Here is a 21,683-nt window from a genome sequence, read left to right as displayed (position 1 = left end):
CAAGAGAAAGACTTAATCCAAAACTGTTGTAAAGTTAATGAACTTTGACCAACCTGTCATGCCAGCTTAAAAATCTCTAAATTCTGCCAGGGAATTCTGTCAGGCCCATTTAAAGAAAAGTTCCAGTTCAGGATACCTATATCCCATACCACATCCTTCCTTTCCCCATATTGTTTTCCTCATAAAATCCAGGAAATAATTGTAAAAAATGCATTCCTGTAATATTAATAGCTAATACTCAGTTAAAAAAAGCAAAAAGTAAGGTTCAACAGCAACATAAATGCCATCACGCTCTACCTCTCTCTGTACTACCATTTTTCTAGATAAGGACACCATGAAAAGAAGAAAGATAAAAATCATAGCTTAAGGCTGTGTTACTTTTCTCCTGAAGCCCCTCTGTGATAATCTCTTTGAAACTATCAAACATAGCTTGCTTTTCACAGTTCTAATTCACCAGGGACTGTATGTGGAGCATCTGCGAGTGTGAAAGCGTACAATTGCACACGCATGGGGAACAGACGGTGAAGTCCTCCATACTACTGAATCAACATCACAAGGGCACAGGCCCCGTAACTGTTCCACGAGTGTCGCGGTTTGTTACCACGCTCCTAGTTGTGGCCTGTACTCTCCCAGGCAGTGTGCAAGCATGGCTTGGGGAAAAAGTGCGGACCAGGACTTTTCCCCAAGGGCAGTATGGATGAAGCCACCCTGTTTTCAGTCCAGGGAAAAGTTAAGGTATGTGGACAAAAGCTGTGCCATGCCACCCGCCCTCGGGATCAGCGAATAGCCACAGCCACTCCTTATTTTACTAATATTGATGTAGCCCAAAGTACCTCAGAACAACAGAAGGGCACAGGCTACAAGAAGGATGACTTTCAAAAAAACATAAAGTTTGTAGTTTTCTGGCTGGAAAGTTAGTTGCAGCTGAAGCTGCACCAAATGTCTTTTCTGTTCAGGATCCACATAAAGACATGCTTCTTACGGGAAGTCCTTTGTTTCAAATGTGCATACAAACAACACCTCCTTTGTTTTTTAGTCTCCCAGAAACATCGCAGCTCTCACAGCTACCTGCTCCAAGGCAGGCATTTCCTTCAACTTTTCTTCCAACGGACGTTTACCTCCACATGACTACACCAACCGTCAGAGGACGGCACGGTGGAAAACGCTTACAACTGAGGGGCCCGGGCTACATCATTTATTCAGCTCGAAGTAAATGAAAACGCCTTAAGTGTGACTCCTGAGGGCTTGTGACGCACACACTAACACACCGCCACCACCCGGCTAACCGCCACCCACCCGCCTTCCCCCCACGGAGAGGGAACCCCCCCTTTCGCCTCCCGCCCACACGGTCGGACCAACCCACCCCCGCCTTTGGTCGGGGGAGGGCGCACAACGTCACCCCCCCACCCGCTCAGAAACAGCGCCGCGGCCGCCTCAACCAATCGCGGATCCCCCTCTCGCCTTCCTCAGAGAATTGAATTAATCCCGCCCCCGCCCGCCAGCGGAGGTGACGCCAGCCAAGGCGGGGGGTGAGCCGCGCTGAATGGCTGCCGCGCGGGGAGGGGTGGGGCCGGGGGAGCGCGAGCCGGGCCGTTGGCGATGGGCGGGGCCTGGAGCCGTTGGCGCGCGGATTTGAAGATGGCCGGAGCGCCCGGGAGTGATGGCGTTTTTCTGTGTCCCATGCGGCTGGCGCAGGCGGAGGCTGTGGTCGGGGACTGGATGCTGGAGTTCACCTGCTACTGCCTGTGCCGGCACTTCAGGGAGGGGCGCACGGCGGAGTTCAGGCGATGCAGGAACGTGGCGCAGGGTGAGGGCCTGGAAGGGAGGCAGGGGGCGGTTGTGTCTCCTCGGTGCGGGTCGCGGGCCCGCCCGCTGCGGAGGCTGCTGTTGTTCCGCCTGGGCCTCTGTGTGCTTTAGGCCTGCGCAGCCCTCTCTGTCTGCCCTTGCGCCTTGCCCTATCCCTCTCCCTTTTGCGGCTTCTTTGGCGTGACTGGGTCACGGCAGTGGTTTTTCGGTTGTTGCCAGAGCCGTTTGTGTCCGGTGCTAAGGGTTAACTGTTAAATCCACCTCTCCACACGTGCTCTATGTCACTGCAGATCGTTTGTCCCTTCTGTCCCATTTCCCTTCTAATACTCCTGGGGGAGGAAGGGAATGGTATCCTCAAGGCTCTTGTCTTGAGCTGACTGGCAAGCAGTTAATACATAATGCACATAGTGCATTTGAGGAAGCTCTTGTATTTCTAGGATAGCTCTTTTAGTTAAAGAGGAAGTTGTAGTTGTCTAAGTTTTGCAAGTTGTGGCTTTCAAATAGCTGCAACCATCCTGAAAGCAGTGCATCCATGCAGCTTAATATAAATATAAAAGGGCAGCTTTCAGGGTCATCTTTTCTGTAGCACCCTTGCCTGTTTAAGTGGGTTTGGTACACCTGCTTAGCCTCCTAATGATCATGGTCACTAGATTTGTGGATGTTTTCAGAGTTTGAGAATTGCAGAAGACTCCTATAATGATACAGGATAATTTGTTGAGGCTTTATAACAGCATCAGCAGCAGTTGCACATGGTGGAAATAAGACAATATGGGCTGAACCTTCTTACTTTAATCCACTGGTATTTAGTGTTAATATGGAACAGCAGTTGTTCTGGAGCATTCTGGATCACAGTTCCTTGAGTTGTTTACTGTTTTAGCTCAATGAGGTTAGGGAGGGATAGGAACCTAACTATTCCAAGAAAACAATGGTTATGAAGGAAAAAGACTTTTAGATTATTAGATGAGTACAACCTCCAAGTGTAATTTTTATCTTGATTCTATGAAGCTTGAATAGGCTTGGTTATATACCATCTTCAGCCACAGAGGTTGTGACTCTAACTGATGAAAGTTCAAGGCTATTGCAAAGTTGAAGAGGTTTTAGTGAAGAGCTACAAACATAATTTAAAAAAAAAATGTGTAGAATGCCTTAAATACACTAAGCTCATTGTCTTTGTATTCTGGCAGAATGCCAGAAATTTGGCCTGGATTGCAGACAAAGATGTAATAAAGTCTAGTGGATGAATTTTGAATTGAAAAATGTGTATTGGAAATGAGGAATATTTAACAGAGTAGCTAACAACTGGAAAAAAATTGTCTGCATCTTGGATATGATGGGTTGATTTATGATTTTTTTATCTCTTACAAATCATTTTCCTGAAGATACCAAGTTGGGGGGGGGGGGGGGGGCTTTTGGGAGAGATGTTGTCTTGACCAAAGTAGACATAATAGTACAGCTTATTTAAAACTTTGCTAATAACTGAATACAGTATCATATGGAATATGACTAGTGATGAGATGATATGAGTTGGGAGGTAAGCAATTTAAAGATTAAAATGACGAGGTATGTTGAATGGGGGCTGTTAGATTAAATTATTAATGGTGCTCATCAGTGGTCTTGCGACTGTGGCTTAGTGGGAGCACAGTAATGAAATTCTTCTGACAAGAAGAATGGGAAGACTTTTGAGGACTATCAGTAGAAACAATTGTACAGGATGCGAGGTCACATGGAACTGCAGACTAATAGCAAAGTTCCTCTAGAATTTCAGAGTTCAGCAGAGGAGAGTTGGGCATATTAATGCTATAAGATTACTAAGTCATCAGCATAATAGTCTGTGGAAAAAGTAAAGTGCAGAAATAAGATTGTATTGGAAAATTTTTCAGTAGAAATACAAAAGTACTGCTTTTGTGCAGGGCAAAGTGAGACCCTACTGCGTGCCGTTCTGATTGCCTGTCAGCAGAAAGGCTGACTCAAACTGAAGAGCAGAAATGAGATGGTAGGAAGAACATGGAAACAGAGGTGCTATTTTAACAGCCAAGTAGAAATAGCTGGGCTAGCTCTTAAATCTCAGACTAGCTTTTATAAAAGCAGGATGGCAAGGCTATGTGCCTTGCCTAATTTATCCTGCTTAGGCATGATATTATGGTCTATTACCTGAACTACCTGTTTAGATATCAGCATAGTAAGGAACTGGATTTCTAGTGTCTCTAATGAAAACTAAGAAATTAAATATATTTGTGACCATACGGAGGGAAGCAACTTCAGACCAGTTTAAGGATACTGTTAACAAAAGAATGAATAGATATAAAGTCTCTTTTTTTTTTAAAAAAAAAGGTGAGATTTATAGAAAAATTTACTAGGGCTATATCTACTCGTATTAGTCTGCATTAGTTGTGAGCAATTGGTGCTTAGGACCTGGCATCCCTACTGTAAATGTTTCAGGGTTCTTTTTCTTCTTTGGTCTAATTTGGTCCCATGAGCTGAACGCCTATTTGTAGCTGGAGCACAACTTCCAGTTTAGTTTCATGTGAACGGAATTCCTTCTGTGGACTCAAGACTATTCCATCATGCAAACCAAAGCACAAAACATTTGCTTTAAAAATGCACTCCTGATCTGGATCAAAACACTAATGTATGTGTACCTTAAGAGGAGGAGGAGGAGGAGCAAAGAAACCTGAAAGATTTCAAGCTACTTGCCAGCATGACAGGTTTTGTTCTGTGGAGTCTTTCAGCTTCAGTTTTCTGCCTGCTTCAAACATATCCTAGCTCTGGCTCCATCTTCAGGACATGATGATAGCTCTTCTCTCTCTCTGTTGAGCTTATTAGTCAAATTTTTTCTAAAGCTGAACTCTGTTGTGTGGTCTGAAAGCTCTATGAATCTGTGATCATGGAGGCACTTTACTGTTATTCTAAACAATGCTCTTTTACTTTACTTCCTATTTTAGTTATTAAAATTTACCTATTAACAGCTGTTGTATCTCCTGTCCTCACTGAAATAGAATTGCAATGGTGTTCTTTGAAGCCAAAATGACAATGTCCTGCTTAATGTTAGATTTTGTAATCAGTCAAGGGTTTTAAAATAGCTTGTAAGTGCATAGTTATCCATTGTTCCTAGGAGACTATCATACAGTACTAAGCAAGTAGAATGAGTACTTCCAAGTAAAACAAGGTGCTGTTTGTGTTAGTGCAAAACTTGAGGGTCCACATGCCGAATTCTGATTTTTGCTAGGCTGAGAATGAAACACATACGCAAGCACTTACTGAACTAGGGTGTTCAGTCTACAGCTGTCTTCAATAAGTCACTTGACACATTCTTCACTTTTCATGTTTGAATGTTTCTCTATAATGCTGTGAAGATAAATTACTTGCAATATGCAGGAGATTAGAATATGAAGTACACAGCAATCAGTATGATGAAAATAATCTCATGATAGCTCCCATTCTAAAATATAGAATAATCCTTATGACCTTCCAACCCTGTAAGGAGGATTTCCCTTGTAGGTTTACATTTCTGGCTAAGCTTTCATTGTAGCTTTTACTGGTTCTGGTCCGTCGGTTGCCATAGCAACATTTAAGTGAAGTGTTTGGAGCCTGTGTGCTGCTGGTGTTTTGTGGACGTTCCGCGGAAATGTTCACTAAAGCAGACAGTTGTCTGTCTTTCATCATAAGCTACTGAGCAAAACAAGATTTTGTTTATGTATGATACTGTGATGTCTTCCTAATGTAATGACTATAAGCCTGTGATACATCTCATTGCTTTTAGGTTGCTGTTGTGAACCAGAAGAGGAATACATTTTTCTGGTCAAATTTTAGAATGTGACTTAAATTCTTGTGACATAGGAGATTATTAGTTAATATTCTTCTAAATTTCTAATTCTTTAGAAAATTGATGAAGCATTTTTAAAGTCTTATAACAGTCTGGTGTATCTCTAGCCACACTGTGGCACTGCTGGAGCAAGAGTGACTTAACTTTTCTCTTTTTTCCAGCTGTTATCAATAGCCTCTCCAAAATACCTGCACGTCAGAAAAAAACAGTGTATCTCTGCCAGCTTTTGACAAGAATTGCAAAAGGAAAAAGACTTGGTAAATATTCTGATTTTTTTTTTTCACTTCACTTTTGCTTAAGTAGATTATTTCCATGGACCTGTACAAAGGTTTATTTGATATAACCTTTCCTGTAGCTGTTACTGAGTAAATAAAATGACTGAAATATCTACACTTTCAAACTGTTTATATTCCACAGGTTACTGAGCTGTACGCTATAGTGCTGATAATCTGTACTGACTGATTTAGTTGCTTTGAGCTTGAATGGTTTTGTAGTTTTTTAAATTACAGGACTTTCTGTCACAATAACATCAACAGAAAAAATGCATCGAAAAAGATTGACTATCTCTTAGTGAGCAATATCTGCAAATGTAAAGTGTGGAGTCTGCATTTCTTTCTGCAATCTAAATCTAGAGATTAAGGTATGAGAGACAGTAGCTGTGAGAATATGGATGAAAAGGATGACTGCCTTTTTTCTGTAAAGAAAGTCATAAGAGGTTCACAGACAGCAGCTCCTTGGGACTTATATTCCCTACCATGTCTTCTGTTTGACCATATTCACTACCTACTGGTTTGGCCAAGCTGATTCTGCTTTCATGCTCAAGTTTCTGGCAGACTTAACTTTTTCTCTGCAAGTTCTCACTGCTTGATAAAACTCAGTTGAATTCAGGGACTTCAGAAGCAGTCTTTCTAGCATAAGCGGGGGAATAAAAAAGATGTATTCTAGCCTAGAAGTTTTGCAGAGCCTTGTGGTCACAAAACAAAATTTCTTGTGTTGATTATCAGGTAATAACACTGTACTTGATTTGGTTCAACTTCAGAATCAAATTTTATTGTTTAATTATAGTGAGTGCTCATCACATAGAAATTTTGAAAAGTCTCTGGCATTGCATTAAAGCTGTTATATTCCCAGGTGTTTTATAGAATACTGACTTCAGTGTGTTTTTTATCTGTTGCAGTATAGGGCATGTCCTGTATGGGGAGGAAGATTCCATGTGTTCGTATCAGATGTAGTTGCACAATGTACATGGAAAGTTTATATATTGTATGGTAGCTTTCCTAATTAGTGTCTGATGATTAAAATAAGGTAAAGATTTTAATCTGTATTGAGCCTGAAAATAGAATAGCTTGTTTCAGATGCAAACTCTTTAAAGCAACTCTAACTTAAACACTTAGATTCTTACACTATTAAAATAAACTTTCATGAAAGTGTCATATCACTTGAATGAAACAAGGATTAGAAAAATCTGGAGTGTATGGGGAGTTTTATATAATACTATTTAAGTTTTTGCCATTTGAGATACCAGCTGCAATGTAACAAACACTTCTGATTTTTCAGTCTTGCTGAAATTGTTTGCTTTCTGCCTTAAAAAAAGAAAAAAAACAAGATCCTTACTGTAAGGGACAAGGAGAAATAGAGATTCTTCTGTGGTGTTATATAAAAGGAAGGAATGAGTGGCTGTAGTTCAGTGAACACCTTGAGCTAAGCTGGCACTGTCATGGAAAGAAGCAGTTCTGTGCACTTGCCAGGTTCTCCTGCATCTATGTTTCCTCAGTACACCCATTTGTACAGATGTACAATGATCAGACTGCAAAATGTTTGCAGAGTGAGGAAGGGAAGGCTTTTTCGCTGGGCTAGATTTCTGCCAGATCTGGTCACTGATCCTGCTTGCTGGGAATTTGTGTAAACACTTATGTTGGCACAACAGATGAGGTGACAGGATAGTTACTTCTACTTTTTTTTGATGGCAGTGCTGTGTTACGTTGCTTGAATTTCCCTCTTGGTTTAACCTGCTAAAAAAAAAAAAAGGAAAAGTTAAGACAGATGGTAATGTAGAGATACAATTGCTTTTCAGATTTCTCATTTTCCAGGGTGTATTACAGAATTTACAGCAATGATAGCAAATGTTTTGATATCTAATGCCAAGCTTATTGTAAAAGTATTATTAATGCCAGCCCAAATACATCATGCTAAACTTGGCACTGTTGCAAGTGGTATTTTAAATGAACAATAATTAGGAGACACAACTTCCCTTAAAAATGGAACAATATAGTTACTTGTAAGGGTAGGAAGAAACAGCCTCTTTGAAAATGAGGAAATTCATCTCTCTCAAACACACCTGGAGAAAGAGACTAAAAATTCTATGAGAAAAAAGCAATTGAAATGATGCAAAGTACATATGACACTTGTGCATAAATAATTAGATATAGCTTCATTCTTTAAGGTTTTTTAAATACCAAGTGCTTTCCAAATTTTTATTTTTTCTAAGATTGTCATTTTGAAAATGATCAAAGAATTTCGCCTTTGGAATCTGCTCTGTCAGTTTGGACTTTACTTGAAAGGGAAGAAGGTAAACCTGATAAGCTTCATGAAGATATTCGTCGTCTAATTCAGATTCAGGTCTGTGTGATTTGTTCCAAAACTGTTAAGGATGCTACCTATTCGTTCAGCTAAAACAGTTCTCTTTTCTTGTTTTTTTTCTAAATCTTGGCAAAAATGTGTTTCAGTGTATCTTGTAAATGTAACTATCTTGGTTGTAGGTTGTAGCAGTCCATATGGAAAAAGGATATTTTAAGGAGGCTGCTGAAGTTCTTGAAAGGCTATTTACAGATTTGGAATCAAATAAGGTAGTAACAGTACTTTGCATTAAGCTTTTTTTTTTTTTTTAACGAAAACTTTTTCTAAAAAAAAGAAAAGGTAATTTAGTGAAAATTTTACTTGCTATATTCACCTTGACAGCTTATTTCAGGAGAGAGTGGTGTTGAAAGTAACTTTGCCTGAACACAATTTGTTTAAACAAGGCAAAGGTTTAAAGGTGATAATTTGATTATAACATTGTTATATGCTATATACTCACTGTACCCATGTGAATACCCATGTGTGTCCTGTGCTGTTGCCTGATATTTCATCATCCTGTTTAACACGTGTGGAAATGCAGTTTGTTTTGGATGGATTCAAATGGCTAATGTGACTGAATACTGCATTTTCAGTTTGTCTTGGAGGCTGGTCAGTTTCCTCCAGGTTGGATAAAAATATATTTGTTTTGTGAAGAATACTTAAAGTTGCATCTTGTCCAAATTAAAATTATTTCAACATATGAAATTGTAAATAAAAATCCTTCATACTAGTTTTCCAGAATGAACCGGCCTGTGTGAACTGTCAGCCATTGAATGTGTTTTCATCCGGTTGTCAGCTCCTTGAGGCGGGGAATAGTTTTCCTAATGTAGTAAACACTGCCCACATGGCTTCATTCTAACTCTTGCTTCTGCTGTCACTTACACACCTGTGGCATCTATCGATACGAAAGGACATTTGGGCAATAAGGGGTTGATAGGGGTGGTGGGTGACTCGAGGTGGTAAAATGACTGCTTCTAGCAGCAGTTGCTCTTTATCATGGGCAGCAGCAGTCCCAGCTTTGTCTGCTTTCCCACTCCATATGAGAAATGAGTGAGGTGTTGAGGTGTCACTACAGCTTATGGGAAGGTAGCATTGCAATCTTCAGAGTAAAGATAGTATGAACATACTAGTAGAGAAAGGATGAGTCCCACCGCTCTAATCGGGCTCCTGACTTGTTCTGAACGATTGCAGTGTACTCTGTTTACATTCTCCCTTGGTCAGTGTTCTGCAAATCGAAGCATCAGAAGGAATGAAAGCTCCTTAGTATAGAGTGGATGTTGTTATACCTCTATCTGGAAAAGATAACATCTGTGGGTCAGGATGCATCCTGGTTTCATGTTCCTTGCTTCATTAAGATACAAGTTTGAGCACATATCTATTTATAACAATAGCTAGTGCACGTGCTTGAATTTGCTGAAACCCATAAACCTACTTACAATAACAACTTTATTGGGAGGTAATGGGGACTGCTTCTAGGAGGTTGAAAAAGGGCAAGAAGCAGGTTTTATATAGACGTAAGAGTTTTGGCCTGTTCTCTGAATGTGTGCAGTGCCTGTGTGGGCCTTTTTATACTGCATTGGGTTAGCCAAAAGATAGAACCTCTGATAGTCCCCCACTTTTTCTCTTCATAATGACTGTGTATCATAAACTGTAGAAACTGGTGGAACTCTGGCATTTTGTGAAGGCAGCAAGTGATGTCTTGTACTGTATTACACTTCTGAGGGAAACCAGAGTAGAAGAAAGAGCAAGGGAAGGGTTGCAGTGAAAAAAGAGAGTGCAGCCCATATCTTCCTTTGGTGTACTAGAGCATGTGTTCTGTGTAAATAATGGCATATGTGTATAACATTCTTCAGGTATACTCTTCATTCAGAGGATTCAATCGTTCAAAAAGTGTGGGTTTTAGTAATAGTATAGTAAGGAATGCCACTGTACACAAAAGTTAATTCCTGGATATATTGGTCTCTACTTAGGATTCAGAGTGATTGGTGGAGAAACCCAAGCTTGTAATTACAGTATAGATGTGCTCTTAGTTAACTATAGAACCATTTCAAACTGTAGCATGAAGATGTATAGACATATTCAGAAAACTGCTGTGATCATCTCATTTATCTTTGTGCAACTCTTGCTCAGCATAGAAGAATGATGTAAGATTACTATAAAATGTGTGCTGTATAAAACTGTGCATTTTTTTTTTTTAGCCTTTAAGGATGAAGCTGGCAACCATAGTCAAAAGCAAGGATCCATACGTTCCCTTTCTTCAAAACTTCAGTTATGATCTTTTGATAAGTAAAATGAAGTCTTATGTTGAGCTTTTCATAAAAGACAATGAAACTAACTTTTTAATACAGGTATGTCAAAATGTTTTCAAAACTGATTTCTAAAGAGGTACATGATAAGATTAAATTGATATTTTCAAGGCAGTTGTTTAGATGGTATTCAGTTATTGCATTAGATGAAGGGGAAGCTTTATCTTCCTATATATGGTCTTATTAATAAAGGTTGGATGTATGATTGGGAAAGCTAGTAGGAATAAGACTCCTTTAAAATTTCATGATTTTTTTCCACAACTGCTCTGCTTAGAAAGTAGTATGGAAAAAGTGTAATTAAAACTACATTTGTCATTTATGTATGTTTAAGAGGACCAGTTGTGATCTGAGACTCCCTGAAAAATAATGTATCTATATGTATAGGTTTTTTTCCTTAAGCCACTCAGACTTCATATTAAAACTAAAAGATCTAGACTAGTTAATTTGGTTAAAAGCGCTAGGAATGTCAGAGTAGTTAGAGATTTAAAGCTATTTTTGCTTTTTTTCTGTAAATAAAAAGCTTCTTACAAACTATATTGCTCAAAAGTGATTTAAAAATGCTAAGAACAACATTCCTTCTGCAGTTCATCTTCGGGAGGATTGTAAAGAATTTCCTTCATGTTTACTTGCTATAAAAGAATAACGAATTACTCAATTACAAAAGCACAAATACCTAAAGAATAAGTAGTAAACTTTAAGTAAACAAACCTGAAGTTCCTCTGGATTTTCTTCTTTTCCTTCCAGAAAGAGGAATTAGAGAGCCTCTCTTTTTGTTTTTAAAAAGTATTCGAAGTATTAATATAATTTTTTTACTGACTAAATGTATAGATAATATTTTATTCAGTGCACTCAGCTGTCATTTTTTTCAAGGCAATTTCTTCGAGTCTGAGGAAAGGGTAGAGGTCTGGAGGTGTCAGAAGGTCCAGAACTTCACACTAGCATACCTATGCCCTCTGTGTTGCACCACCACTGCCTGCACATCCTTCCTACTGTCTTTATTGGCACCAATGTGGCAAATCTTTTTACTTCTGAAATATTTTTACTTTAGTCTGAATTACTCTGGGACATGGAGGAGACCACAGCATGAAGATTTCCAGCTTCCTCTGTACAGCACATAATCACTATTTCCCAGCATGTCTACCCTGAGTTCTCTACTATCCCAGCATGGAAAAACACTGTAGCTTTAACTGCTCTTTCCTCTCCTCTTCTTCCTGGATGCCATACGTGGAAGTATTAAAAAGTCCCACACTGCCAGACTATTTTGTAGGCTGCCTTTTCTAGGTTAATATCAAGCTTGGAATCCGCAAGAGTGCAGCACCTACTGTTCATGAAGTTCTTGAGCTTCAAGAAACATTTAGGTTAGCTGCCCTAAGTACAGTCTGCAAATACTGCAATACAAAGAAACGGGGTCTATACAAGAAAACGTCAATCTGGTTACTCAATGAACAGGGAATACTTTTTAACTTTTTTTGAAGGTGTTATTTATTCTAGAAAGTAGATGTGTGGAACTTCGGGAACAGTACGGATCTTACGGTACATAGGAAATTCAATAAAGAGTAATGATCTATTTCTTTCCTGCTGCTCCCCCCACCCCAATGGAGGAGAAATCAGTTTAGTTTATGGCTAAAATGGTTTAGGCAGGATGATTTTTTTTTTTTTGAGAATACAGGAAAGGTTATCTTATTAGCTTAGTCTGGTAAGACATATGTCTTTTGAATATGTTGTAGGTTTTCTTGATCCTGCCACACACTGCATTGAGTGGAGCAAGATGAACTCCTGAGATCCGTCAGTGTTCCATTTCTATTTTAGTTATAAAAGACTTTTCAGTACTCTCACAGTATACTGCAGAGAGTAATTAAGACTGTAAATATTTCACGTATCCTCTGTATGTTCACTTGCTGTGCAAGTATTTATTTTATTTCTCTCGGTGTACATATAAAGATTAGCTGTGGCTATGCCCAAAGTTTCTGAGTTTTTAGCTGTTAAAAAATCTGGATTTCGGCTTATCTCATTACAGTTGTTGTTTTGAAACTACTTATTTTGATAATGCTCTTCTGTTAAAGGGTCTGGGAAATAAGGACTGTTAGCCCAAATAGAGGGTACACTTAAATACCTGCTTACAGAGATTATTTTAGGTACTGGTTGGCTTTAATTTTAAAGTATCAACTCCATTTCACACAGGCAGCCACTAAAGAGGTGGAAGCTAAAGAATTAGGAGCAACAATGTTGCAGAAGGAAACTGTGAATGTCAGTGAGACAGAGGAAGAAAGTAATTTGGAAACAAATCAGAGGTTTGTATTTGGCATTATGTTACTGAGGGACAGCTTGGATAGTAACTGAAGCTTGTAGCACTAACAATAGGTAGAAGGAAGGATGATAAATTCTAAAATTACTGTCTAACAAGATAAGTACAAACACGTTATCTTCTGTTTTTAACTTCTGGATTTTTGATTGTTGCTCTTGGCATTTACATCATACAGCTTGGCATTAACTTTAAGTATTTGTTGGAGATGTACATTTTTAGTTTAAACAGCTGTCAGTCATGTATGACGATAAAAACATTGAAATATTTCAAGTTTTTTCTCTTTTGCTTGTTTTAGTCCTATCTTTTTAAGTTTGGGCTATATAGGTCTTGTGGACGTCTGCATGTTTTACAAGGCCTTTGAACTTAGCTAATGGAAGAGCTGTAAATAAACATTAACTGCTTCAATATATTTATATGCCACTGGTTCCATAGAAAAATTTTATGTTTGTCTTCTATTTAAATGTTGTTGTTCTTCCTGCTGTCTAAAAATGATTTTCTGGCTTTTTTTTTTTTTTTTTTTTAAGCTCTATGGAAGAGCAGAGTATTACAAATCAGTCATCTGGAGATGTAAGAAAACCCATAGTAAGGTAAAATGAATTTTTTTGTTGCTATTGGTCATACATGTTCATGAAACTTCTATGTACTTCAGCTATGTTTCTTGCAGGCATCGCTCGGGACAGAAACACAGAAAAAAGAGTGTTCTTCAAAGTGAGTATTAGCTAATTTTTATGCTGTCAAAATAATGTGAATGCTCTTTTTCCAGACAAAAGGAGTTGGTGGTTGGATAACTGCTATCCAAATAATGTGATTGAATTCATAGAAAAACGATTATGGTGAAAACACCAATTGTGTGCAATGTCTGCAGAGATCAAAATTTTGGGGATATATGCCACATTTAAGGAAGTATGAAGTGGCATAAGATTCCCAGGCAACTCATCTTGCAAAATCATTTACTATTTTCTGATATGCTTTTGTTTTTTATTAGAGTTATGGTATTCTGTCCTGAAGAAGGCAACCAGTATAGTAGTATTGATATTTGTCTCTTTTGGGCTTCTGACCTAGGTAATTCTGGGGAGTAGAAACTAAGGAGTCTGACTGGTTCATGGGGAGAAAAAAAAAAGTCCTAGTGTAAATACCCAAAGTTAGGATATTAATGCCTAACTTTCCTGGTAGAATTTTTAAAATACTTAAATATTGCATAATCCATGTTGTACCTAAGTTCTGAAATGCATTAGTACTCTATTACCAGAAATAGACAACATTATAGCCTCTGCATGTAGCCAGCTGCTGGTTGAAATAACAAACCATCTGCCCACAGAAAGTGGGAATTTATGGTCATTTGTTCATTATGATATACTCGGAAGGAAGAGCTCTGAGATCTGTTGGTTACTTGCCTCGATTAGAAGTAACATGTTTTGTGGAAATGATGGACCCTGTATGCCAAGTATCAGACCTCTGATTTTTGGTTAGTTTTCATTTTCTCTATTTAAAATGAGTGTTTTCTGTAGTAAAGATACTTTCACTAAAGGAAAAGATGGACTATATCATTGTTATGTACCAGTTTTTTACTTAATTGCTTAAAACATTCTTTTGTGAGCTCTGTCACATACAAAATACAGAGACTTTTCTTGAAAAAAAAGTTTTCTGAGTCTTTGAACTTAGAGGTTATACATGGCTTTTACTACATATATGCATGAAGATGTATATTCACATACAGAGAGAAATACTGAAGTTATCTCAGTCTGCCAAAGAATATCAAAATATTGTACATGTCTGTAAGGCTACTGTCTTAATATTGACTTCTCACTGGTCTGGACATACTTCAATTGTCTTCTAGGTTTGAACAGCTTGCAGAATGTAGAAAAACATGGAGATGCTTGGGCTTGTGGCCGAAAAAGGCAGGTTTGTATTCATTCCCTATTCTAAATGGAGGTAAAATATACCTGCGATGCTTAACAGTATAACTTTTTTTTTTTTTTTTTTTCAACTTACTTGAATAGGCATCTAGGGGTACAATCCAAAATGCCTGGGTTTGGTAATCCCTCCATTACTCAAGCTGTGCTACAGCACCTAAGATGAGTCTTTAAGTTCTAATTGCTATCATCAAAAACTTTTTTTTTTTTGGTGCAGCTGCAAATATTATTACTAATGCTCATGAGCCTTTAATTTGTTGAAATGCACTTTTACTGAAGCTTAGTCTGGATTTTTTATATGAATATTTTTTCTAAAATTTGTGAATGGACAAATTTTTAAAAAACAAACTTTGTTTCTACTGTTTAGATTGAAGAATTCAGGATATCACTTGCCAGTGGGAGTTTTGGGCAAACATCAAAGGTTTCTCCCCACACACACACACTCCGAGGTGAAAACATGTATTTACTTGGGAAACTATTCTAATTTTTATGAACTAAATAATAATGTCTCTTCATAATTCTGCATTTCAAATAACTAATAACATGAGCTAATGCTAGAATTCCCTACAGGTGGGAAGAATGTAAATGTGTGCCCTATTATGGAATTCGAAGTTGATTTGACATTGGGGGGGAAACTGTTACAAATTAATCTTATGAATTACCAATTTTATTTGTTTGTTATCATGATGAAATGATGAACACTTAAACAAAGTTAGTATAAATAGATTTGTTCACCTTGTTGAATTCCTCTTAGGAATATCTCTTGGAAAGTAATATGGTATCCTTCTGTTGATAACTTACGCTGTTACCTAAGCATACTTATGTGCATTTTGGTGCCAGCTATTTCATTCTTCTGACATTCATTCTGACACTTCTTCATACAACAGGGGAGGACAAACCTACATATTTTTTTTTTCCAGATAGTCCTCAAGGAGAGTTGTGCTTAGTGCTAATCCTTTAAGAATGTTTACTGAAGTCGAAGTACTGGTTACATCTCCAGTAACATGCTGTCCTCAAACTGGTTAAACTCCTAATGGGAGCAGTTGTTAAGATATTTTTACCACCCTCTGTCCCTGGAGGTTGATACAGCCCCTTGCTGCATGTAAACACAGAATTTTTCAGTCTCACAAATCTCAGAAATAGTTACATCAGAGAGAGCCTCCTAAGGAGCTGCCAATACAGCCAGTGCCCTAAAAATATTAGCAGTGCTCACTGGATTTGTCTGTTGGCTTCAAAAACATAATAAATAACTTTCTTTCCTCTTGCTTATACTTGAGTAGGTACTACCTCATCAGCCAGTTGCTAACAAGCATGCACATTTTCTTTGACCTTGATTCCAACATCAAGATTTAAACTAATTGGACCACAGCTGACATAGAAATAAGGATAGCTTTATGTTCACCTATTCTTTTTATTGAGGTAGTCTGTGTGGGGTCAGCTACAAGCACTGTATCCAGCTCTTCCACTTCTGTACAGATCTCATTAGAAAAAAAAGATGCTGTGTGCTTAATTCTATTATATTTTAAATTCATTCTCATCTGAGATGTAAAAACTCAATTTGCAGAAAAGGACAACATTTGATAGTAGCGAAGAACTCAAAACTTTATAAAATTTTTTTGAAAGAAAGTTCAAAACAATGTACTTTGAACATTTAGTAAAGCATACATTTGCTCTTTCTCTGCTGGTATTTATGCCCTAATTCTTGCTAGTGAGACCTCTCATCTCGCTATTGTATAGAGAGCAATGATATTGGCCTTTTAAACGGTAAATTTGCTCCTCTGCTTAATTATGTGGGTTATATAAGATTGTCTGCATGCATGAAAGAATGCTGTGAATGTCAGAGCTGTTGACTTCTAGAACTTCCTTTTCCAGGCAGCGCCTCTTTCAATGTTGGCATTGTTTGCTCTTGTTTTGTAGATGGCATTTCATTGCAATGGTTCAGTGCCTGTTTTCAGCCCTTTCGTTGCTGTGTTTTCAGTTAGCTACATACAAACAGTCTGCAGTGCAAGCAAAAGGAAATGTACTTTATTTTCTCATTCCTAAATTAAACTCCTTTGGGATGCAAATGTCACTGAGAATTTAGAGAACTATTTGTGCTGAAGTGATATCTTGTTTTTGTGTGACAGGTCCTTTGAGATGTCTAATTAAAATCTGTTTGTCTATTTGCTTAAATAATGTGTCTGAAAATCCAGGTTTTCAGAATTCAGCCAGACATGTGTGAAAGTTAATTGCATATATTTAAATTTGGAGAAATTTCAGAAGGAAGAAGCATCCCTCTTCTTGCATAATCAAATGATGGCGCATTGCTAGCAAAAAATGATTCTAAGGCTTAACAAGATCTTTGGATATGTGAGGATATGTCTACACAGTCTGTCTGGCAAACCAAAGTTTGTTCTACCAGCATTCTGTGCTAGCCAAATGTCAAACAGCTCTGGACTAGACACTGTCATTATGTTAGCTCAAGCGTAGTGCTGTATTATGTCCAGTCGTCCAGCCAGTCTTACTAGCTGATAACAATGCAGTGACAGAGTCCATACAACGGCCGTCCTAGAAGGCACAGGCAGTTTGTGTTGTGTGGGTAGGAAAGTTGTTGCAGTTCTATATAGTTCCCATTGAAAAGAGGAGAGGAAAAAAAAGTCCAATTTACCTGTATGTAGGATCTTCATTTGTATGTTAAACTGAAGAAACTTATTTAAAAAAAAACCTCAGTGTAAGCAATTAAAAGCAAAACAATAAAAAACATTTTAACAGCAAATGTAATTAATCACTGCAACAAGTTGACAAGGGTTGTGACTGTCTCTGGTGCTGGAAATATTTGAGTCATTATCTGGTGCTATAGGTCAAGCATAGCAGTGTTACTTGAATAAAGATTTTATTTAGGAAAGTTTTCTGGCATGCTGCAAAATAAGTTGAAAGAGATGATGCCAATGGAATCTCTGGCCTTTTATTTAAAAAAAAACTTTGCTGCTACTATTGCAAAAAATCTGTTTCACTTATTTCTTAATGCAATACTTGGGTTTCCAAGCATGAGCAATTACATGAAGTGTTTTTCATAAACTTCTCTAAAATTATATATCTTTAATGTTTTCAGTTCTTTACAAAGACTGAACTACTGCCACTGATTCTACTACTGCCATGGTCTTTCACTGGTTAGTGAGTGAGGCCTATCAATGATCATTGTTTCTTGTGGCAAGACTTCTCACTCGGTTTAATACATGCTGTTAGTTGTCCTGTTAGAGCAACTTGGACTTTCAGATGTGAAATCTGTTGGTCTTCATGTAACCCAGTTTGCAGTTTTTTAGAATCCACATTTTCACTGAGCATGACTAAATAACAAGGCTTTTGCTAACTTGCTGACTCTACTGGTGCTTTTATTTACAAAAACACTTTCTGGATGCCTTTGCTGTTTCAGAGCAACTACAAAATAAGTAAAGCACAGGCAGTGGTTAAATGCAAAAATATAGCTTCCTGGTTGGATTTTCAGCAGTCTTTTGGTCATCACATGCATACACATGCACATTGGATCATCATGTATTTTGCGGAATTGCAGTAACTAACAATTTTTAATAGAGAATCTGCTGGTGCTCACAGAAAATCCAGCTTGAGGTCAATGAAAACTGACTATTTGTCTCCTTTTATAACTTATGGTGGTCCATGAAAGCATTAGAAGTAGCAGGATATCTCCAGTGCAAGCAGCAGAAATGAGCACGGATGAATTAAATGAAACAGACCAACCCCATTCTTTGTACATCTCGGGGCAAGCTCATTAACGTTTTCGAGTTAACATCTTTTCTGTAAGCAAAGTCTTTGCATTTCCAATGTCTGAGAATGAATTGGAAAGAACATTCTATCGAGTGCGTTTTGAAATAGAAATTGATACTTTGTTTTTAAAAACAGTTTTCCTAAACAGTAATTTCAAGCAGGAATATTGTCCTGTTTTTGCACAGATGATGTGCAATTCAGTTTTCCTCAGGAGGTGTACTAATGGTACATCAATATGGTTATCTGTGTATTAAGCAGGGATTTGAAGACAGTTGTCGAGAATTATATTCCAATAGAATATGGGTTTTTGTTTTGTTGTTAATACTTTCTCATTAAAATTCTTAACTGATACTCCAGATTGAGGGGGAAAATGGCCATATTTTAAGCACCTGTATTAAAAATGTTTGCAACCTCATAGAACTTTTTTAAAAATAGGCATGATATGACACATGTATAGGATCTATAATCTGTTGTTACACATACATATTTCTATAAAGCTACAATAGAAGAGAGTTGATATGCATAATTTACTGTAAAGTTAAATTTAAGAAAAATCAGGTATTGCATTTTGATTCTCTTACTGTGTACAGCCTTAAAATAAAGGGATAATAATTGATATTTGTATTGAAAGCCTACCAAGGAAGAACTGGTGCACTAGAGAATGTCATCAGAAGAAGAGTTACTTACAGATGTATAAATATCCAAGTAAATGACTCTTATAATAAAAGAGAAATGGCACCCCCTGAAGATCAAAAAGTTTTCTGGTCATGACAGTGAGACTGTAGTGTGCTCAAAGTGCCAAAAAGTACATAACTATTATCTGGGGATATGGCTAATCTCCTTTTAAATGCAATATGTATAATTTTGCCTTTATCAGCATTTTAAATTTTGTGTTTTTTAAGCACATTGAAATTCTATCGCTATTGATAAGCAGTATCTTGATTCTCAGTCCCCAGGTTGTATCACAAACTGCTAGACCTTTTGTAATGCATACTATGTTTTATCAAGGTTTGTGCTGGCTCAATTAGCCAATAAAGTAAAATTTTGGAAAATGTGTTTTGATTGAAGTAAAATTTTGCCCCATGTTGCTTTTTTCCTCCTGAAATACATGGAATTTGAAGCATTTGGTTTTTGTTTGAAGTCTGCTAATGTGTTTAAAACACTTGAGTTGGTAACATTTGTTGTATTCAGCGTCAAGTTACGATGCTCAAGAGAATCAAAACCAGCCTACTGACAACTAAAACATCTGTGCTCTGTGTAATAACTAGATAGCTGTATAAATACTTGCTTTTATATTTTTTTGTAAGGTTAACTCTTAAATCTGGTGTTCATATATTCTATGTTTTTTTTCTGCTATTCCCGAAGCGATGGACATATGCAGAAGACCTGCAACTGAAATCGGGAGTAAGGGAGTTTGGAGTGGGCAGTTGGGCTAAAATTTTGGTCCATGGTGACTTCAACAACCGAACTAGTGTCATGCTAAAAGACCGATGGAGAACACTCCGCAGGATTGACCGGGTCTAATTTGGACTGCAGGAATCTGCTTTAACTGTTCTTGAGCCTTTCCTACATGAGGGCAAGTCTAGCTTTTCAGAATAATTTTGACTGTATGTCATGCTCATCACTTAACTCTACAGAAACATATTTTTGCAGTATTTTAAAATACCGGTACAGCCATCAGTCCTATGATTCTAAGTAGCTACTGAAGAGGTAAAAAGTTCAATAATAGGACTGGAAAAGAAAGAATATATAATGTTTTGAATAACTTATTTCTACAGAATGAAGTACTCAAGGTTGTGCGATATTAGTCTGAACCTCAAAAGTGTTGTTATCCTAAAACATGAAAAAAATAGTAAAAAGTAAAAAAATCCATATAAGCTCACTTGCTCAGATAAAGAAGTCTAAAATATGTACTACATGTAGTAGGTGTCCTATTTTCTGAAATGGGGAAAATATTTTAAAAGACTTAAAGGTTAAGTATGTATATGGGAGTATTGAATACTGGCAACACGTTTAGCTTGGTATAGGCTAATGGTCAGTGCTCTGTATTTTATAAAGGCTTGTATCTCTAGTCAGACTGAGCTTTTGATTGTCTTGGTTCTTGCCATCGTCTATTCTAATCTGATTCATCTTGAAATTCAAGTCAGACTTTTCACCTCTATAGGTAAGTTATACTAGAAAAATCTGTTTCTGGTTTGGCAACCTGTCATATTCCTTTTTTTTTTTTTTTTTTTTTTTTTTTTTTTTTTTTGCACTGAGGAAATGTAATACTCCATGTAATTTTATATCTGTAAATAGTAAAGGCGTTGTATATGTACTGGAGATAAAACACATGAGAAGAATTAAGTTCTAGGAGGAAGATTATTCTGAAGTTACCTATATTGACATAATAGCATTTCTATCTTGCAGAAGAGATGGAGAAGAAACGGGAAGTAATAGTATGATAGTAGCTCTTAACATCTCTTACCGTGTGCCACCTACCTTGTCTTAAAGTGGCTTCCTTCTAGATCAACAGAAAAGAGGAAGCTTGAAATGTGTGCCCAAAGCAGGACTCAGTAGCTTGTCTACTTTGGCACTGATAGCACAGACTAAGACATGTTTCATCCATACTCCCCAGTGTCTATAGCTACAGCACTAACAAGCAAAGACCAGCTCTGAGGAGTGTAACTAACTGCATGAAGGTGTCATTTGGTCACTGTAAATCTGCTCATGAGAGGCTGTAACAGATGGCTGATGGTGCTGTGCTGTCTCTTTTGCTTTAGATTCTATGGAAAAGGATTCCAGAGTCTCAGAAAACACATACTGTCAACTCTGTTGTACTAGTATGGATCTAATAAGTTGAACTTGCATGTTATGGCATTCTTTTAAGAGTGGAATATCTTCAATTCAAATTGTGTTTTCTGTATTGCTGTCCTTGGATAAGGTATTTATTTTTATTTTACAAGAACCTTTCAAGAAAAAGTGTCTGTTTAAGCTAATAATAAAATATAACTTTTCTCTGGGGTGTTTTTTTTTTTTTTCCTGGCTCCAAATGAAAGATATTCTTGAAGGCTGAAATGTTCAGAAAGTATTAGGATGATCATCTTGCTACTTTTGGTCTTGGAAGTCTGCTTGCATTTGAGGTAAAACGGTCAAGTACAGTTACAAAGGCT

At 37.5% G+C, this 21,683-nt stretch overlaps 1 protein-coding gene across 5 annotated transcripts; it reads left to right on the top strand.

Annotated features, from left to right (window-relative positions):
* Positions 1–1,581: 1,581 nt before the first annotated feature.
* TERF1 (telomeric repeat binding factor 1) lies at positions 1,582–21,528 on the top strand. Of its 5 annotated transcripts, XM_026115201.2 has the most exons (11): positions 1,582–1,807; positions 5,791–5,886; positions 8,118–8,248; positions 8,389–8,475; positions 10,444–10,593; positions 12,733–12,842; positions 13,381–13,443; positions 13,521–13,564; positions 14,694–14,758; positions 15,137–15,218; positions 19,897–21,528. In XM_026115201.2, the coding sequence occupies exons 1-11, from the start codon at positions 1,600–1,602 to the stop codon at positions 19,965–19,967; spliced, it is 1,107 nt and encodes a 368-aa protein (XP_025970986.2). In that variant the 5' UTR covers positions 1,582–1,599; the 3' UTR covers positions 19,968–21,528. The 5 variants fall into 5 exon arrangements, with proteins under 5 accessions (XP_025970986.2, XP_025970985.2, XP_025970989.2 ...); XM_026115200.2 differs by lacking the exon at positions 15,137–15,218; XM_026115204.2 differs by lacking the exon at positions 15,137–15,218 and having other exon boundaries at positions 14,694–14,754; positions 19,897–20,038.
* The last annotated feature ends 155 nt before the right edge of the window (positions 21,529–21,683 follow it).

The sequence above is a fragment of the Dromaius novaehollandiae genome, chromosome 2 (genome assembly GCF_036370855.1).
Source record: "Dromaius novaehollandiae isolate bDroNov1 chromosome 2, bDroNov1.hap1, whole genome shotgun sequence".
Lineage (NCBI taxonomy): Eukaryota > Metazoa > Chordata > Aves > Casuariiformes > Dromaiidae > Dromaius > Dromaius novaehollandiae.
Note: the sequence above shows the minus strand (reverse complement) of the source record. Positions and strands in the feature narration are given on the sequence as shown.